The sequence below is a fragment of the Vicia villosa genome, linkage group LG3, assembly GCF_029867415.1.
Source record: "Vicia villosa cultivar HV-30 ecotype Madison, WI linkage group LG3, Vvil1.0, whole genome shotgun sequence".
Taxonomy (NCBI): domain Eukaryota; kingdom Viridiplantae; phylum Streptophyta; class Magnoliopsida; order Fabales; family Fabaceae; genus Vicia; species Vicia villosa.
In genome coordinates, this window is record NC_081182.1 from 131,598,981 (window position 1) to 131,615,005 (window position 16,025).

Consider the following 16,025-nt stretch of genomic DNA (forward strand, 5'->3'; position numbering starts at 1 on the left):
CCTTTCAATGAGGGCAATGCTTAGTTTAAGTGTGGGGGAGGGAATCATGCGTTTTCTTTGTTTTTGTTAGTATTTTGTTTAATTTCAGTCAATAAATAAAAAATAAAAAAATGCATCTTCTTGAAAGTTTTGGGCTACAGACTGATTTGAGTCGAGTTTGCGGAAACTTGGGAAAAATTCACAAGATCGGTATCGTTCTAACACCGTAAGTCTCCTGCATATGGAAATTGATTTGAATTTGTTATTATGTTTTAGCCTTAAATTCTCATTCTCTGACAGCTCTTGAGTAGTTTATTTCAGCAGTCGGCACCATCTCCATAGGAGAGAAAGAAATTTGAGGTGGGACCCACTAGAAATTAATCTCTCTTCTCCATTTCTCTTCTCACCAAGCAACTTTGATGGGACACTTCTCTCCATCCTCTCTCCATTCAACTTCTCTCGTCTCTTTTTCTCTTCAAACAAACAAAGCCTTAATGTCATCCTAGTGACTGGTCCTTAGTTTATTTTGAATACTTGTTTTTAGGATTATTGTGGGACTAGATCTCGTGATCGCTTTGTTCAAAATAGTTTTTTTTAGATAATCAACGTCTTTAATGATTTAAAAATTATATATTAAAATTAATAATTAAAGTATTGTTATTAAATTGTCTTTTCCTTTTGCCAAATCATTATTCTTAATTTAATAAGTTTTAATAAAATATTAAACAAAATATTAATAATAAAAATAATAAGAATATTACTTGATAGTTTTTTAAAAAAAGTAAATGGTACTATTTACCTTGTTTTGTGTTATTTTAAATGGCCACTTTTTAATAAAAATACCTTCCATTAGTAGAAATTAATAGTATTCCTTATATGTTAAATATTATACGATAATATTTAGTTTATTAATTAAAATTAAAATTTTCTATTTCTAGTGCAAAATTATTATCTTTAATTTTATATATTATATAAATTAGTAAAAAAAATGAATAATAATAATAATAATGATGATATTTAATAATTAACAAAAATAAATGAAACTACTTTCCTTGTTTTATGTTGCCACTTTTTAAAAGCCTTCAAAGTGAAAAGTAATCCTTATATATCTAAATCTTATACATTAAGTATTAAATTTTATAATTAAAAAATATAGTAAATAATAATTAATCATTAACAAATAAATTGTTAAAAATAGAATAAATGATAATTTAGAAAAATACTACTAAAAGAATTTTTTTAAAATAGTAAATAATGTTATTAAATGACAAAACATGTATTACCAAAATCATATTGGTATTCTAATATATTATTTTATAGACATACATATATTTAAACCTCAATTCTTCAACCTTCATTTCATTCTTCGCCAAAACATCATTTCTTATGTCCTTACCACTTAAATAAAAAAACAAAAATGGTTGACAACATGATAGAAGCTAAAGAAGAACTCATGGTTTCACCATCATCCGCTTGTGAAAACAAAACTCTAGGAACTCCACATTTTTCCAAATCTTCTATCCAAGACTCTCATTTTCTTCCAACCCATTTTTCTATTTCCTCTAAAACTATCACCAATTTTCCACAAGAAATAAGATACAATGGATGGAGACCACCCACAAAAGAATGGAAAACATGGGTCAAAAAGTTACAACCAAAGTTCGAGCATTTATGGATACAAACTGGAATATACGGTGCAATCAAAGCTTCTACATATGAAATCAAAAGGGATGATGAGTTGATTCTTGAACTTGCTAATAGATGGTGTTCGAAAAGAAATATGTTTGTTTTTCCTTGGGGAGAATCAACATTAACATTGGAAGACACAAATATTTGTTTTGGTTACCCTTTTTTAGGTTGTTCTATTTCTAACCCTCTTATGAACAGTGAACAAGTAAAAGTAGAAGAGGAGTTAATGGAAGCAAGAACAATGTTTAACGGTTCTAAAGCTAAAAAAGTGAATCAAAGGGCATGGATGATGTATTTTATGGAGAGTGAAAGCAAAGTGGAGCATGAAGCTTTTCTGATTTATTGGTTATCAAGGTTTGTTTTTCCTGCAAACTCTTATGATACGATTTCGAAAAGTGTCTTGCCTATTGCAATACTTTTAGCTCATGGAAATCGAGTAGCTCTTGCACCAGCTGTTTTATCTAGTATTTATATGGATTTGAGTTTACTTAATAGCGTCATTACAAAAAAGGACACAACCACCTTGAACAGTTTAAGAATAACTATTTGGTCACCTTTTCAATTGGTTCAAATATGGGCTTTAGAGAGGTTTTTAGCTCTTAAACCTCACCCTTATACAATAGGTCATGGTTTACCAAAGGTGGCAAGATGGGGTGGAGTTAAAGTATTGAATTGTAAAAACTTGAAAAAGGACTTGGATATTGCAGGATTTATAAATGGTTTTCTGTGGCAACCGTATGAGAATTCGCCATCTGTTGAGATTTATAATCAAAAAGATATGTGGAAATGTTATAATCCTTGGTGGAAGAAATCAAAATCAAGCGAGGAAAGAGATAACAAGAGAGTGAAGGTTGAGCAACATGAACTGAAAGGTTCTAATGAAGAGAGCCATTTTTAAATTCATGAAATATGAAGTTTAGATGATGACGATGAAACATGGAACATGAAGAAATTAGACATGGAAAATGATCTTGAAAAGAGGACTGGAAAGCTTAAAAGAGTGATGTCTAAACTAAAAGAAGCAAGATTTGGAAATAAGGCATAGTACTCCTTAGTTGGTTTGTAACAACCCAACATCAATACTTTTTGCTGGAATAGATCCAACTTCATTTTCCTAATCAATTGTAATCTTTGAATGTAATAGTTGCTCTCATTTATAGTAATTAATATGAAGGTACTGAGTTTGTGAATATTTTGTTCATTATAGAAACATCAAAGTAAATGAAGTTAGTGATTTTGCATTGATGAAGCGGAGTATTTCAACTTCATATTAATTAAGTAGCAGAATTTCAGTACTACTTTATTCTTTAAAGGTGATGTAATTGGATAGTGAGTGAAAGCTGCACTAATTTTATGAGATTTTAATCAAGTTAATATTCAAAAAGAATTTTTATATTTTATGGGTGCAGAAGAGAAGAATTTTTTTCTATTCTCTTGTTTGATTTGATTAAATGTGAGTGAAAAGAAAGTGATATATTTATGAATTGGTAAAGATTATTTTATTGAATGTACTAAAGAATTTTAATTTATTTGCCAACAATCCAAAAAAATATTTAGTTTATTTAGTTATTAAATTATATATGTTTATGAATTTTGAATATTTTATTATATGTAGTTTATATTTAACGATTTTTATTGAAACTTTTAAATTAGATAAAAAATATTTATGTAGTTTTTATCGCTAGGGATGACAACGGGTCAGGTCGTGTGCGGGTTTTGTACTATCCAAACCCGCACCCGAAATCAGCACCCAAACTCGAACCTCAATTCAAACACTGTTGAGGTGGCAAAATAGCACTCACGCCCACATCCGTTGGGTTCGGGTTTTTATCGCACTTTTAATTTAATATGAAGATAAAAAAGGAAAAAAGCTGCGCAATAGATTATCTTTAAAAAATGTCTTTTAGTACAACGATGATGAAACTGTTGCGCATCAAGATTCTCATTTTCACTTTGATTTTGGAGCTTGAGAGGTTTATCTTTTTCGATGCTTATGATTCTGATAGAGCAGCATTTTTAAGTACTTTTCTTTGAGGCTAGCATATCATTGTGTTAGATTTAGAGTTGTTTAATTAATATATTTACTTTGATTCTTAAAATAAAAAAGAAATATTGAAGATATATCTTTTGATGTGTGAACAACCTTAGAAACTATTCCAATTTTTGTTTTGTGGACTGGAAGAATTTAATAAGTTTTACTGAAATACTATTTTCAATGTTGGAGTTGTTATATTTATTTTGTAGTTCAATAATATTTTAGTTTCCTACCCCTATTTTTTGAAGTAGATAAATGTAGTGTTAGTATTTTGTCTTGATTGAAAAGTGGTACTGAATATTAGCTTAATGCGTTATATATAGGGTTAAATATGTTTTTAGTCTCAATAAAATTATTTAAAATGGATTTTAGTCCATATAAAAAAAAATGTTGATTTTTATTTTCTATAAAATTACTTTTGCACTCAGTTTTAGTCTCTGTAGAAGGATCAAAAGTGAGTGTAAATGTAATTTTATAGGGACTAAAAGCTAAATTTCAGATTTTTTTAGAGACAAAAAACATATTTAACCCTTATATATATATATATATATATATATATATATATATATATATATATATATATATATATATATATATATATATATATATATATATATATATATATATATATATATATATATATATATAGAAGAATACATAACCATATTTATCGAGGAATTATATTATTTTAACATATTTATACTTAAATTTATTATTATCATAATATAAAAACCATATGTAGTTGGACTACAAGAAAAAATAAAGCATGTTCCGGCAGTTTAAACCGCCACAAAAGCGTGTGTCGTAAGCATGTCCGATGACGTTTGTCTTAACTGTAATAATAACTACCCTAACTGTTTTCAGTTATTCAGTTACTAGGGTTATACTACTATACAGTATTTGTAACACCCTTTTAAAACTCCGCGGAAATTAAAATAAAAATAAGAGTAAACATAAAACAAGGGTGCCACAATTAAAAAATAATGAAAACCATAAGTCGTTCGTCATGTTTTATTAGGAACGATTCACAAAATTATCAAAATACATCATCGACACAGCGGAATGTCATTCAACGGTATCGTAAGACATCACCAAAACATAAACCAAACGATACATAATCCAAACAGTAAAATAGAGTATCATAAGTAACTCTTAAGTCTATCGTTCCCCGGTGTTACAAATGAGAGCATGACTCGACACGAACTTCGGACTAGCCTATGAGCTATCCTCATCAAATCAAGATGTCGCTACTCCAAAATCTGAAAATATCAACATGTAAGGGTGAGTCTCATTCGAAATTAATAAGTATTATACAGTCATAAGTAATAAAACATCATAGCATTATCATTCACCCAACCACAACATGTATTTAGATTTTATAACAACTGATCACACACCAAAATCAAACACGTCACCAAGTATAATATACAATCATTTGATCATACTATATTATCATGCACATGAATGACTGACACTATACATGTGGTACCATACATGGGCTAAACCCATCCAACTGATCTTTCATCATCAAGATACAGTCCAATCGGCACAAATTTCGCACAATGAGAATTATGCCCGCCATTTTATCCACGACATCACCGGGATCCATCACCAAAATGCATATGAATGAATGTACACATATGACATACTTATAACATCACCGATCCGATGCTTCGCATCGTCTCATTACAACTCACCATTTCATCACCAATAAGCATGCACATGTATTAACAATCATTCAGTCATATCACATATAATCATGTTAAAACACCACCCAATCAAAATGAAATTCAAAGTGGCTACCCCACCACAACGACACATTGTTACATTCACACATATATGTACACAATGATATAGTCCATTAATTAAATTAGATCAACACTTAAAATCAAATAGGACCACTGCCCATTTCATCAACTCATCATCTAAAGCTTTAAATTAGCTTCGTAGCGTTTGAAACGGCACTCAAAACGGATGTATGGTCTGAAAGTTATGACCTCCGGAAAATTTGTCAAAAATTGGATGTTCCGCGTCGATGCAAAACCCCCTTCAGGTCGACGCATTAGATTTTCTGTCCCCCTCGGGTATGCGCACGCTGACTGTAACACTCCACTTCCCCAACTTAGATATTTATAATAAAAATACACAGTATATATCAGAGTATATCAGTAGGATGTCACATCTTCAAAAAACTCATAACATTTAAGTTCATTTTATTACTTCATTTAGCATAAAAGAATTGCTTACACAGCGGAAATATCAAATATTCAGTTTCATAGCACTACGACTTAAAATGGCAATATTCTCCACAACATTCGTGGTCCAACAAAATATAAAGGTAAGATACGTAACAAGTTAAACAAAGTAAAACATGACAAATTCCCAATCCCGTGTTACGTATCAGAGCGACTCCTAAGACTCGATCAAGCAACACTCAACATCCAAGCACTACTCAGGTTCCTGAACATCTGTACTTCCGAAGAAGCACAGACACAACAACACAAAAGGGGTGAGAATTACATTCAATAAATACACGGTGAATATCACATGCTAAGGAGTAATATTCACACAGATATAAAGTTATATATTTCACACAACAATTCTCACATACAACCACATCAACAATACAATCCACAAACATCGACATTCAAATATATGAAATGCAATGCAACCAACGACAACTATATGCATGTGGTACCAACGGAGCATGAGCCCCCATCATAATGCCAGTTAAAAGGGCAATAACAAGGCATAAGCCTTCAGCATCAGAGCATAAGCCCTCAACAACAAGGCCTAAGCCTTTCGCAACAGAGCATGAGCCATCATCAATGTATGTATGCAACATGGGTGCACAATCAACAACAATCATATCATACAAGGCATAAGCCTTCAACAACATCGACATTGGTCACACGACCTACAACTCAAAATGTCCATACATGAGGGACGAATCAACTCAAACCAATCAACTCTGGCCCATCGGCCTACAGCTCATATCAACAAATTAACAACATCATAAATCAACAACGTATCACAAAACACCATTAGTCAACAAGCAATTAAATCATGATTTAAAATAATCAAAGTTACACCTCATTTCATCATCTAAGCACATAGGTTATTTCTTAAGGTTCATCATGCTCGAAACGGCCCTAAAAACGTAGTTACGGATCAAGCGTTACGCATCATTGAAATTTCGAAGAAAATCACAAAACAGAATTTTTACACACAAAAGCCATACGCGTATGGCACCTCCCATACGCGTATCACCCAAAGTCATACGCATTTCAGTCATCCCATACGCGTATCAACAGAACTGATTTTCCACTAAGATTTTCCATACGCGTATCAACACACTCATACGCGTATGGCCTCACCCATACGCGTATGACAGAATTCCATACGCAAAACACCAGTATTTCTCCAAAAATATGCAATTTCGCACTAGTCCGTTTTCCACTCGTTTTCACTCGTAACAGGCTATGATTTTAAGTCTAAAACAACACATTTTCACCTATTATCTCACACCTTTCATCTAGATTCATTAACCTATTATTCTACATTCATTTTACATTATAACGACTCACTTTCTACTCATCACTTTGGACATTTATATTCCAAATTCAATCTCCATGGATGAACACAACAATGACTCAACTGACACAATATGCATAATCAAAATCAGCAACCAAACTACAATTTCACATAGACTCAACCAGAGATAATATCAATCACACACAAAATCAATAACATTCATCAATCAAACATCAAACCAATAGAAGATTATACACAAATCAATTCAAATTCAATCCTATAGAGGGGAAGGAACCCTCACTACCCTCTCATGTTTTAATCACCATTTAAAGAACCCATTCTCCCCCCTTACCTTATGTTTGAGCTTTGATCCTTCAACAATGGTGGAAGTCTTCCTTCTCTCTTGCCCTAGCCTATTTCTCTGTTTTTACACTCTTCACAATTTAGCCAAAAAAACCTTCATATTCCTTCTAATTTCTTTATTTTATTAATCTCATACTAATCCTTAATATTGCTAATGGGCTTACTACACACCTTCCCAATTACTAGTCACATACTTGGCCCAATTAACTACTTAGCCATATTATTATTTTATAGCTAATTACTAAACAAATAATAATATCACATCATGCGAAATAATATGTAACACCCGTATGATTTTAATATTAATTTAATTGGAATATTGAATTAATAATTAGAATTATTAAGGATTTTGTGAAAATAAGGAATAAATAATGGTTTATGGCGTTTGGGCCATGTGAGGAATTAATAAAAGAAGGGGGGTGATTTAATAAACCTTTTTCTAATTTTATTTTTATTTTCATAAAACAATTGGGAATTGGGAAACAAAGAAAGAACGTGAAAGATTGAAGGTTTGGGATCACGAAGAACATGAAGGAGAACTGTAGAGGGAGAGACCAAAGATCAAGAACTCTTGTTTAAGGTAAGGGGGGACTCTCCACTTAATCTCTATTATCGTGTTATGGTTAATGATGTAGATTAGGAGTGTTATTTGGATCAATGGATTCCATATTTCTCTGTTTGTGTTCATTATTAAATTGGATCTATGGCTGTTAAATCACTAATAACTGAATAGATTTAGAGTATGATGAATGAAATTGATTATAGAATCATATACTGTGATTGTTGGATGAATTCGTATGCTGTTAGGATGTGAATTTTGTGGTTTTTAGACTCAAATCGCAGATTGTGCAGGTGAAATCGCGAGGAAGATTAATGGGTAAGTTGTAGATTCTGAGAACTGCTGCCCATTTGCGTATGATACGTGTACGGTACGCGTATGGAGGGGATGATACGCTCCCCATGTGTGCATCAGGTTGCACCCTCTACTCATACGCGTATGGTACGCGTATGGTGTCTAGCAGATACGCGTATAGCATGTTGGTACGCCTATGCAGGTGTTTTGTGTGGATTTCTGATTCTGCTCGTACGCGTATGATACGCGTATGGTGTGTTTGTTTTTCCTGAAAATGTGTTTCTGTTCATACGCGTATGGGTGTGTGTTGTGTAGATTTTAGGTCTCTGTTGGTACGCGTATGGCCAGCGTGACTTGTAGATTTTTGCTGTTTTGTGATTTTAAAAGTTCGATGATGAGTAACTTTTAAAATGCTGATCGGATTGGAATGATGTTTGATTTATGATGTTTAAAATGAGATAAATCGTATGATTTAATCGATATATGACTTTATCGAATGATGCAATTGTATATATATATATATATATATATATATATATATATATATATATATATATATATATATATATATATATATATATATATTGAACATACTTGTTAATGAGGATGATGATGAATAATGATGATAAATGAGTATAGATGATGCTACTCATAGTATGATGATGATGATGATAGTATGTTATATATATTGTTTGCATGCATTCATAATCATTGTTGAGGGCTGAATCCTAAAGATGAGAGGATTCAGTGAAGGGCAAGATTCCCATTGTATGGAATCTGTGCTGGCAGGGCCGTATCTGGATGATGATAGATCGGTCGGTGGGCTTTCCCATTGATGATGTTGGTACCACATGCATAGTGTCAGTTCATACATATGCATGGTTTGTTTTATACATGACTATATTTGTTATGTGGTGATGTCTGTGAATGTGTGATGATGAGGTGTCTGAATATGAAATGATTGGGTGAATGATATAACTATGATATGTTATTATTTATGATGCAATAACATTGGTTAACTGTGATGAGACTCACCCTTACTTGTTGTCATTTTTTCCGATTGAGGATAGCGGCGCGACTTGGTGAGGATTAGCTCATAAGTCGGTTTTTAGTTATTGTGTCGGTGTCATGCTCTGGTAGATGTAACACTGGGAACGCGATTGTTTTTTAGTTTCGATTATAACTCTTTTTGTTCGTGTGGTTTGAGTCTGATACATTAATGATGAATGTTGACTTGATGAATTTATTCCGCTGTGTAAAACATGACTTTATTTAATGAGTTATAATTTCAGATGTTTTCAGTGAATGCATGACATGTGCCGAAACGTGTGTTTTCTCTATTTATGAATTGTGACGCCTCTTTACATGTTACTTTGATTAATATTTGTTTAAATTCCGCTGGTTATTAGAGGGGTGTTACATAATACACAAACACACCACAAAATAATTAAGAATAAAATATAACTAATATTATTTCTAATATCTATTCTCCGGTTAACTGACTAATTAATCCAACTTAAACTCAAAACTCCAAACGACGAATCAATCCAATACGCCTCTTAAAATAATATCGATAAATCCCAACTTCGACCATTCCAATTAAATAATTCCTTAACTAATTTAATTAAATAACTAATTAAATTTGGGGCGTTACACTGACACTATAGGTCGATGCATGCTGACACTCAGGTCGACGCATATGACACTTAGGTTAACGCACACTTCGCAGATCCAAAATTTTTCTGCGATTTTAACATATTTCTTCTCCCAATCTCATCCAAATCGCACCAAAATAGTCCCATACCAAAACCTCATCAATTAACATAACATAATACAAATATAACACGTTTTAGAAGTCATCTAACACCAAACCATTCATCGAATTCATCAATTGCATCAAATCAACATAAACAACCTAATTTCCCCAAAACCCAAAAAACCAAACATGCAATCGAACTCATAACAGTCCTAATCAGTTCACTACCCCTGATTATATAATAATCACTAACTCGAAGAGTCCCCCCTGAACTTTTAGTCGAATCTTCGAAGATCCTCTACTTCCTCTTCTTCTCCTTTTCACGTATCTTCTCTTTTTCTTAGACTCTCGCTCTTTTTCTTCAAACTTCCTTCTTTTTTCAATTTCCTTTATTTTATGAAAAATAGAAAATATCTCAATAAGGCTTACATAGTTAACAACTCCCCTTTGCTAACCACTACACTAAGCCCAATTGTTTATTTCTACAATATTCCTCAATAATTTACCAAAATGCCAATTAATCCAATTAAATAATTTAAAATCTAATTAAATTAAATAATGGAAAATATGGGGTGTTACAACTCTCCCCACTAAAAGAATTTTCGTCCTCGAAAACATACCTCAAACGAAGAGTTCGGGATGAGAGTCCTTCATCTGACTCTCCAGCTCCCAAGTAACATTCTCACCTACTGCTCCTCCCCAAGCCACTCGAACTAAAACTATTTCCTTACCGCGCAGTTGCTTCAGCTTCCGATCCTCAATCCTCATAGGCAAGGCTTCAACAGTCAAATTATCTTTCACTTGCACATCGTCCACTTGGATTACATGGGACGGATCCGCAATGTATTTCCTCAATTGAGACACATGAAATACGTCATGTAAGTTCGCAAGTGTCGATGGTAAAGCAATACGATAGGCCACCTCTCCTACTCTTTTCGTAATCTGAAATAGACCAATAAAACGCGGCGTCAACTTCCTTGACTTTAGTGCTCGACCAACACCCATCGTAGGATTCACCCTCAGAAACACATGATCTCCCTCTTGAAATTCAAGTGTCCTCCGCCTCTTATCATGATAGATTTTCTGACGACTCTGAGAAGCTTTCATCTTTTCCCGAATCATCCTAATCTTTTCTGTCGTCTCTTGAACAATCTCTGGTTCAATCACTGCACTTTCACCAGATTCATACCAACACAATGGTGTCCTACACCTCCTACCATACAAAGCTTCAAACGGAGCCATACCAATACTCGAATGGTAACTATTGTTGTATGTGAATTCAATCAACGACAAATAACTATCCCACGCACCACCTTTTTCCAATACACAGGAATGCAACAAATCTTCCAATGATTGAATCGTCCTCTCGGTTTGACCATCAGTCTGCGGATGATAAGCAGAACTCAAATTCAACTTAGTACCCAAAGCCTTCTGTAAACCTTCCCAGAATCTAGATGTAAACCTCGGATCTCTATCCGACACGATACTCGAAGGAATACCATGTAAACTCACTATTTTCTCAATATACAATTAAGCCAACTTCTCCATAGGATAATCCATTCTCATCGGTATGAAGTGAGCAGACTTCGTCAGTCTATCTACCATAACCCAAATGGCTTCACAGTTCTTAGTTTTTCTCGGCAAACCAGAAACAAAGTCCATAGATATACTATCCCACTTCCATTCAGGAATATACAAAGGTTGCATAGCTCCATACGGCTTTTGATGTTCGATCTTTGACTTCTGGCAAGTCAAACAAGAGTAAACAAACTCAGCTATTTCCTTCTTCATTCCAGGCCACTAGAATAATTTCTTCAAGTCATGATACATCTTGGTAGCACCAGGATGAATACTCAATCCACTCCGGTGTCCTTCTTCAAGAATATTCCTTCGAAGCTCGGCAACGTCAAGAACACAGACACGGTCTCCAAACCTCATTATGCCATTCTCGTCAATTTTGAATTCACCTCCTTTACCCTGATTAATTAAAGTCAACCTGTCAACCATCTCAACATCAGTTTTCTGACCCTCTCGAATTTCTTCAAGAATCCCACTTGTCAACTTTAGCATACCCAATTTAATGCTATTAGGAGTACCTTCACATACTAAACTTAAATCTCGAAATTTGTCAATCAAATCTAATTCTCGCACCATCAACATAGATATATGTAAGGACTTCCTACTCAAAGTATCAGCAACCACGTTTGCCTTACCAGGGTAGTAGTTCAAACCAAAATCATAGTCTTTAAGTAATTCTAGCCACCTTCTTTGCCTCATATTAAGTTCTTTCTAATCGAAGAGATACTTCAGGCTCTTATGATCACTAAACACTTCAAACCTTGAATCATACAGATAATGCCTCCACAGTTTCAACACAAATACCACTGCTGCCAACTATAAGTCGTGAGTCGGGTAATTCTTCTCATGCACTTTGAGTTGCCTCGACGCATAAGCGACTACCTGTTGATTTTGCAATAATACACCACCAAATCCCATTAACGACGCATCACAATACACTACAGAGGATTCCGTCGGATTCGGCAAAATCAGAATGGGAGCACTAGTCAACCTCTTCTTCAACTCTTGAAATCCTTCTTCTCACTTTGAGTCCCAAGTAAATGCTTGCCCCTTTCTAGTCAACTTCGTCAACGGTAAAGCTAACTTTGAAAATCCTTCTATAAACTTTCGATAGTAACCTGCAAGTCCCAGAAAGCTACGAATTTCGGAAACAGACTTCAGAGCTTCCCACTGAGACACAGCTTCTACCTTCATCGGATCTACGGCAATACCATCCTTGGAAATCACATGACCAAGGAAGCTTACTTCGCTTAACTAGAATTCACACTTTGATAATTTGGCACAAAGCTTCTTCTCTTTTAATATCTCCAACACAATTCAAAGATGTTCCTTATGTTCTTCTTCGCTTTTGGAATATATCAGAATGTCGTCAATAAACACCACGACGAACTTATCAAGATAAGGATGAAAAATCCTATTCATATACTCCATAAAAACACCAGGTGCATTAGTAACTCCAAATGGCATCACAGTATATTCATAATGACCATACCTTGTTTTGAATGCAGTCTTCTGAATATCGTCCGTCTTCACTCGAATTTGATGATATCCAGACCTCAAATTAATCTTACTAAACATATTTTCTCCGACCAGCTGATCCATCAAATCATTAATCCTTGGAAATGGATACCGATTCTTGATAGTAACTTTATTCAGTTGCCTGTAGTCTACGCACAACCTCATAGACCCTTCCTTCTTCTTCACCAATAACACCGGTGCACCCCATGGTGACACACTGGGACGAATAAATTCCTTCTCCATCAACTCTTCCAATTGACTCTTCAACTCAGTCAACTCAGATGCCGACATTCTATAAGGCGCCATCGACACAGAACTAGTTCCAAGAATCAACTCAATAGCAAATTCCACTTCTCTCTCAGGTGGAAACTCTCTAACATCATCCGGAAAAACCTCTGGAAAATCACATACCACCGGCAATTAACTACTCACTGCCTTTCCTTTCCTCTCCATCGATGCAAATAACATAAACACAGCTGCTCCCTCCTTAACCGCCTCCCCCACCTGTCTCGTAGTTATTGCTAAATCCTCGACACTGACTTCTTCAGGAAAGATCATCGTCTTCGTAAAACAATTGATATGAACTCGATTGAATTGCAACCAGTTCATCCCCAAAATAACGTCAAGTTGTTCCAGCGGAAGGCACACTAAGTCCATTCCAAATTTTCTACCAAATATATCAATATGACAGTTCAAACATGCAGTTGAAGTTGTCACTGAACCCGACGCAGGAGTATCAATAACCATACTTCCATTTATGCAAGATATCTCTAAATTTAACCTCTTAGCACAATCTAGTGAAATAAACGAGTGAGTCGTACCAGTATCAATAATCGCAATCAAAGGTGTGTCATGTATGAAACACGTACCTTTAATCAGTCTATCCTATGGAGTAGTCTCTGATCCCGACAAGGCAAAAACCTTTCCTCCATACTGATGTTTCTTTGGCTTGGTGCACTGCGGACTGATATGGCCTTCTTCGCCTTAGTTGTAGCAAGTCACAGTCCTCATTCTGCAGTCAGAAGCAATATGACCTGCCTTACCACACTTGAAGCATTTCTTCTCTCCACTCTTACACTCGTTCCGTCTATGCCTAGGCTCACCGCAGTTGTAGCACCTAACGGGAGCACCAGAATCTCCCCCACTAGGCCTTTTCCAATTACCAGCTTTTGGGTTTCCTCTACCATATGGATTACCTCTATCCATAGGCTTCTTACATTTCTTGTCAACCAACTCACGAGAGTGAGATGACTTCAGCTTAAGGTTATCCTCTTCGAAGATCCTACTACAGTCCACCAAGTCGATAAATCGCCGAATTCTCTGGTACCTGGTTCTTTGCTTGATCTCATCACGAAGACCATTCTCAAACTTCATGCACATTGAGAATTCACTAGCTTCATCATTGTTGTAGTGAACGTAGTACTTCGCCAACTCAACATATTTCAAAGCATACTCTGGTACCGTCATGTTACCTTGAGTCAGCTCCAAAAATTCAATTTATTTCCTGCCTCGAACGTCTTCATGAAAATACCTCCTCAGAAACTCTCTCTTAAACATAGCCCAAGAAATGGCTACACCATCAGCATCCAGTTCAGCTATAGTAGCCATCCACCAGTCATCAGCCTCTTCGGACAACATGTGAGTACCATACCTCACTTTCAGATTCTCAACACATTCAATGACTCTGAAAATCCTCTCGATCTCCTTAAGTCACTTCTGAGCACCTTCAGGATCATGCGTGCCCTTGAACAATGGAGGATTGTTCCTCTGAAAGCTGTTCAACTGCCTGTCAGCACCAATCCCAGCTCCATTGACATTCCCTCCCAGCACACCAACAATCATGCCTAGAGCCTCTACAATAGCATCATCATTCCTTTCACCTCTGCCAACCATTGTTCTGCTTATTCACAAAAAAATTCCGTCAGAACAAAAGTATCGACAGTGATACACACACTAGTTGCATAAAGGAAATAGTAACAAGACTCTGGTCACAACGACCGACTATGCTCTGATACCACTATTGTAACACCCTTCTAAAACCCTGAGACAATTAAAATAGAAATCAAAGTAAACATAAAACAAGGGTGCCACAATTAAGAAAATAATGAAAACCATAAGTCGTTCGTCATGATATATTAGGAACGATTCACAAAATTATCAAAATACATCATCGACACAGCGGAATGTCATTCAACGGTATCGTAAGACATCACCAAAACATAAACCAAACTATACATAATCCAAACAGTAAAATAGAGTATCATAAGTAACTATTAAGTCTATCGTTCCCCAGTGTTACAAATCAGAGCATGACTCGACACGGACTTCGGACTAGCCTATGAGCTATCCTCACCAAATCAAGATGCCGCTACTCCTTAATATGAAAATATCAACAGTTAAGGGTGAGTCTCATTCGAAATTAATAAGTATTATACAGTCATGAGTAATAAAACATCATAGCATTATCATTCACCCAACCACAACATGTATTCAGATTTTATAACAACTGATCACACACCAAAATAAAACACATCACCAATTATAATATACAATCATTTGATCATATTATATTATCATGCACATGAATGACTGACACTATGCATGTGGTACCATGCATGGGCTAAACCCATCCAACTGATCTTTCTTCATCAAGATACTGTCCAACCGGCATAAATTTCGCACAATGGGAATTATGCCCACCATTTGATCCACAACATCAC

General features: G+C 34.9%; 1 protein-coding gene across 1 annotated transcript; it reads left to right on the forward strand.

Moving 5' to 3' along the window:
• The first annotated feature begins 1,396 nt into the window (after positions 1 to 1,396).
• Positions 1,397 to 2,566, forward strand: LOC131658981 (uncharacterized). The gene has a single exon (XM_058928227.1). It carries the CDS (start codon positions 1,397 to 1,399, stop codon positions 2,564 to 2,566), a length of 1,170 nt encoding a protein of 389 aa, XP_058784210.1.
• The last annotated feature ends 13,459 nt before the right edge of the window (positions 2,567 to 16,025 follow it).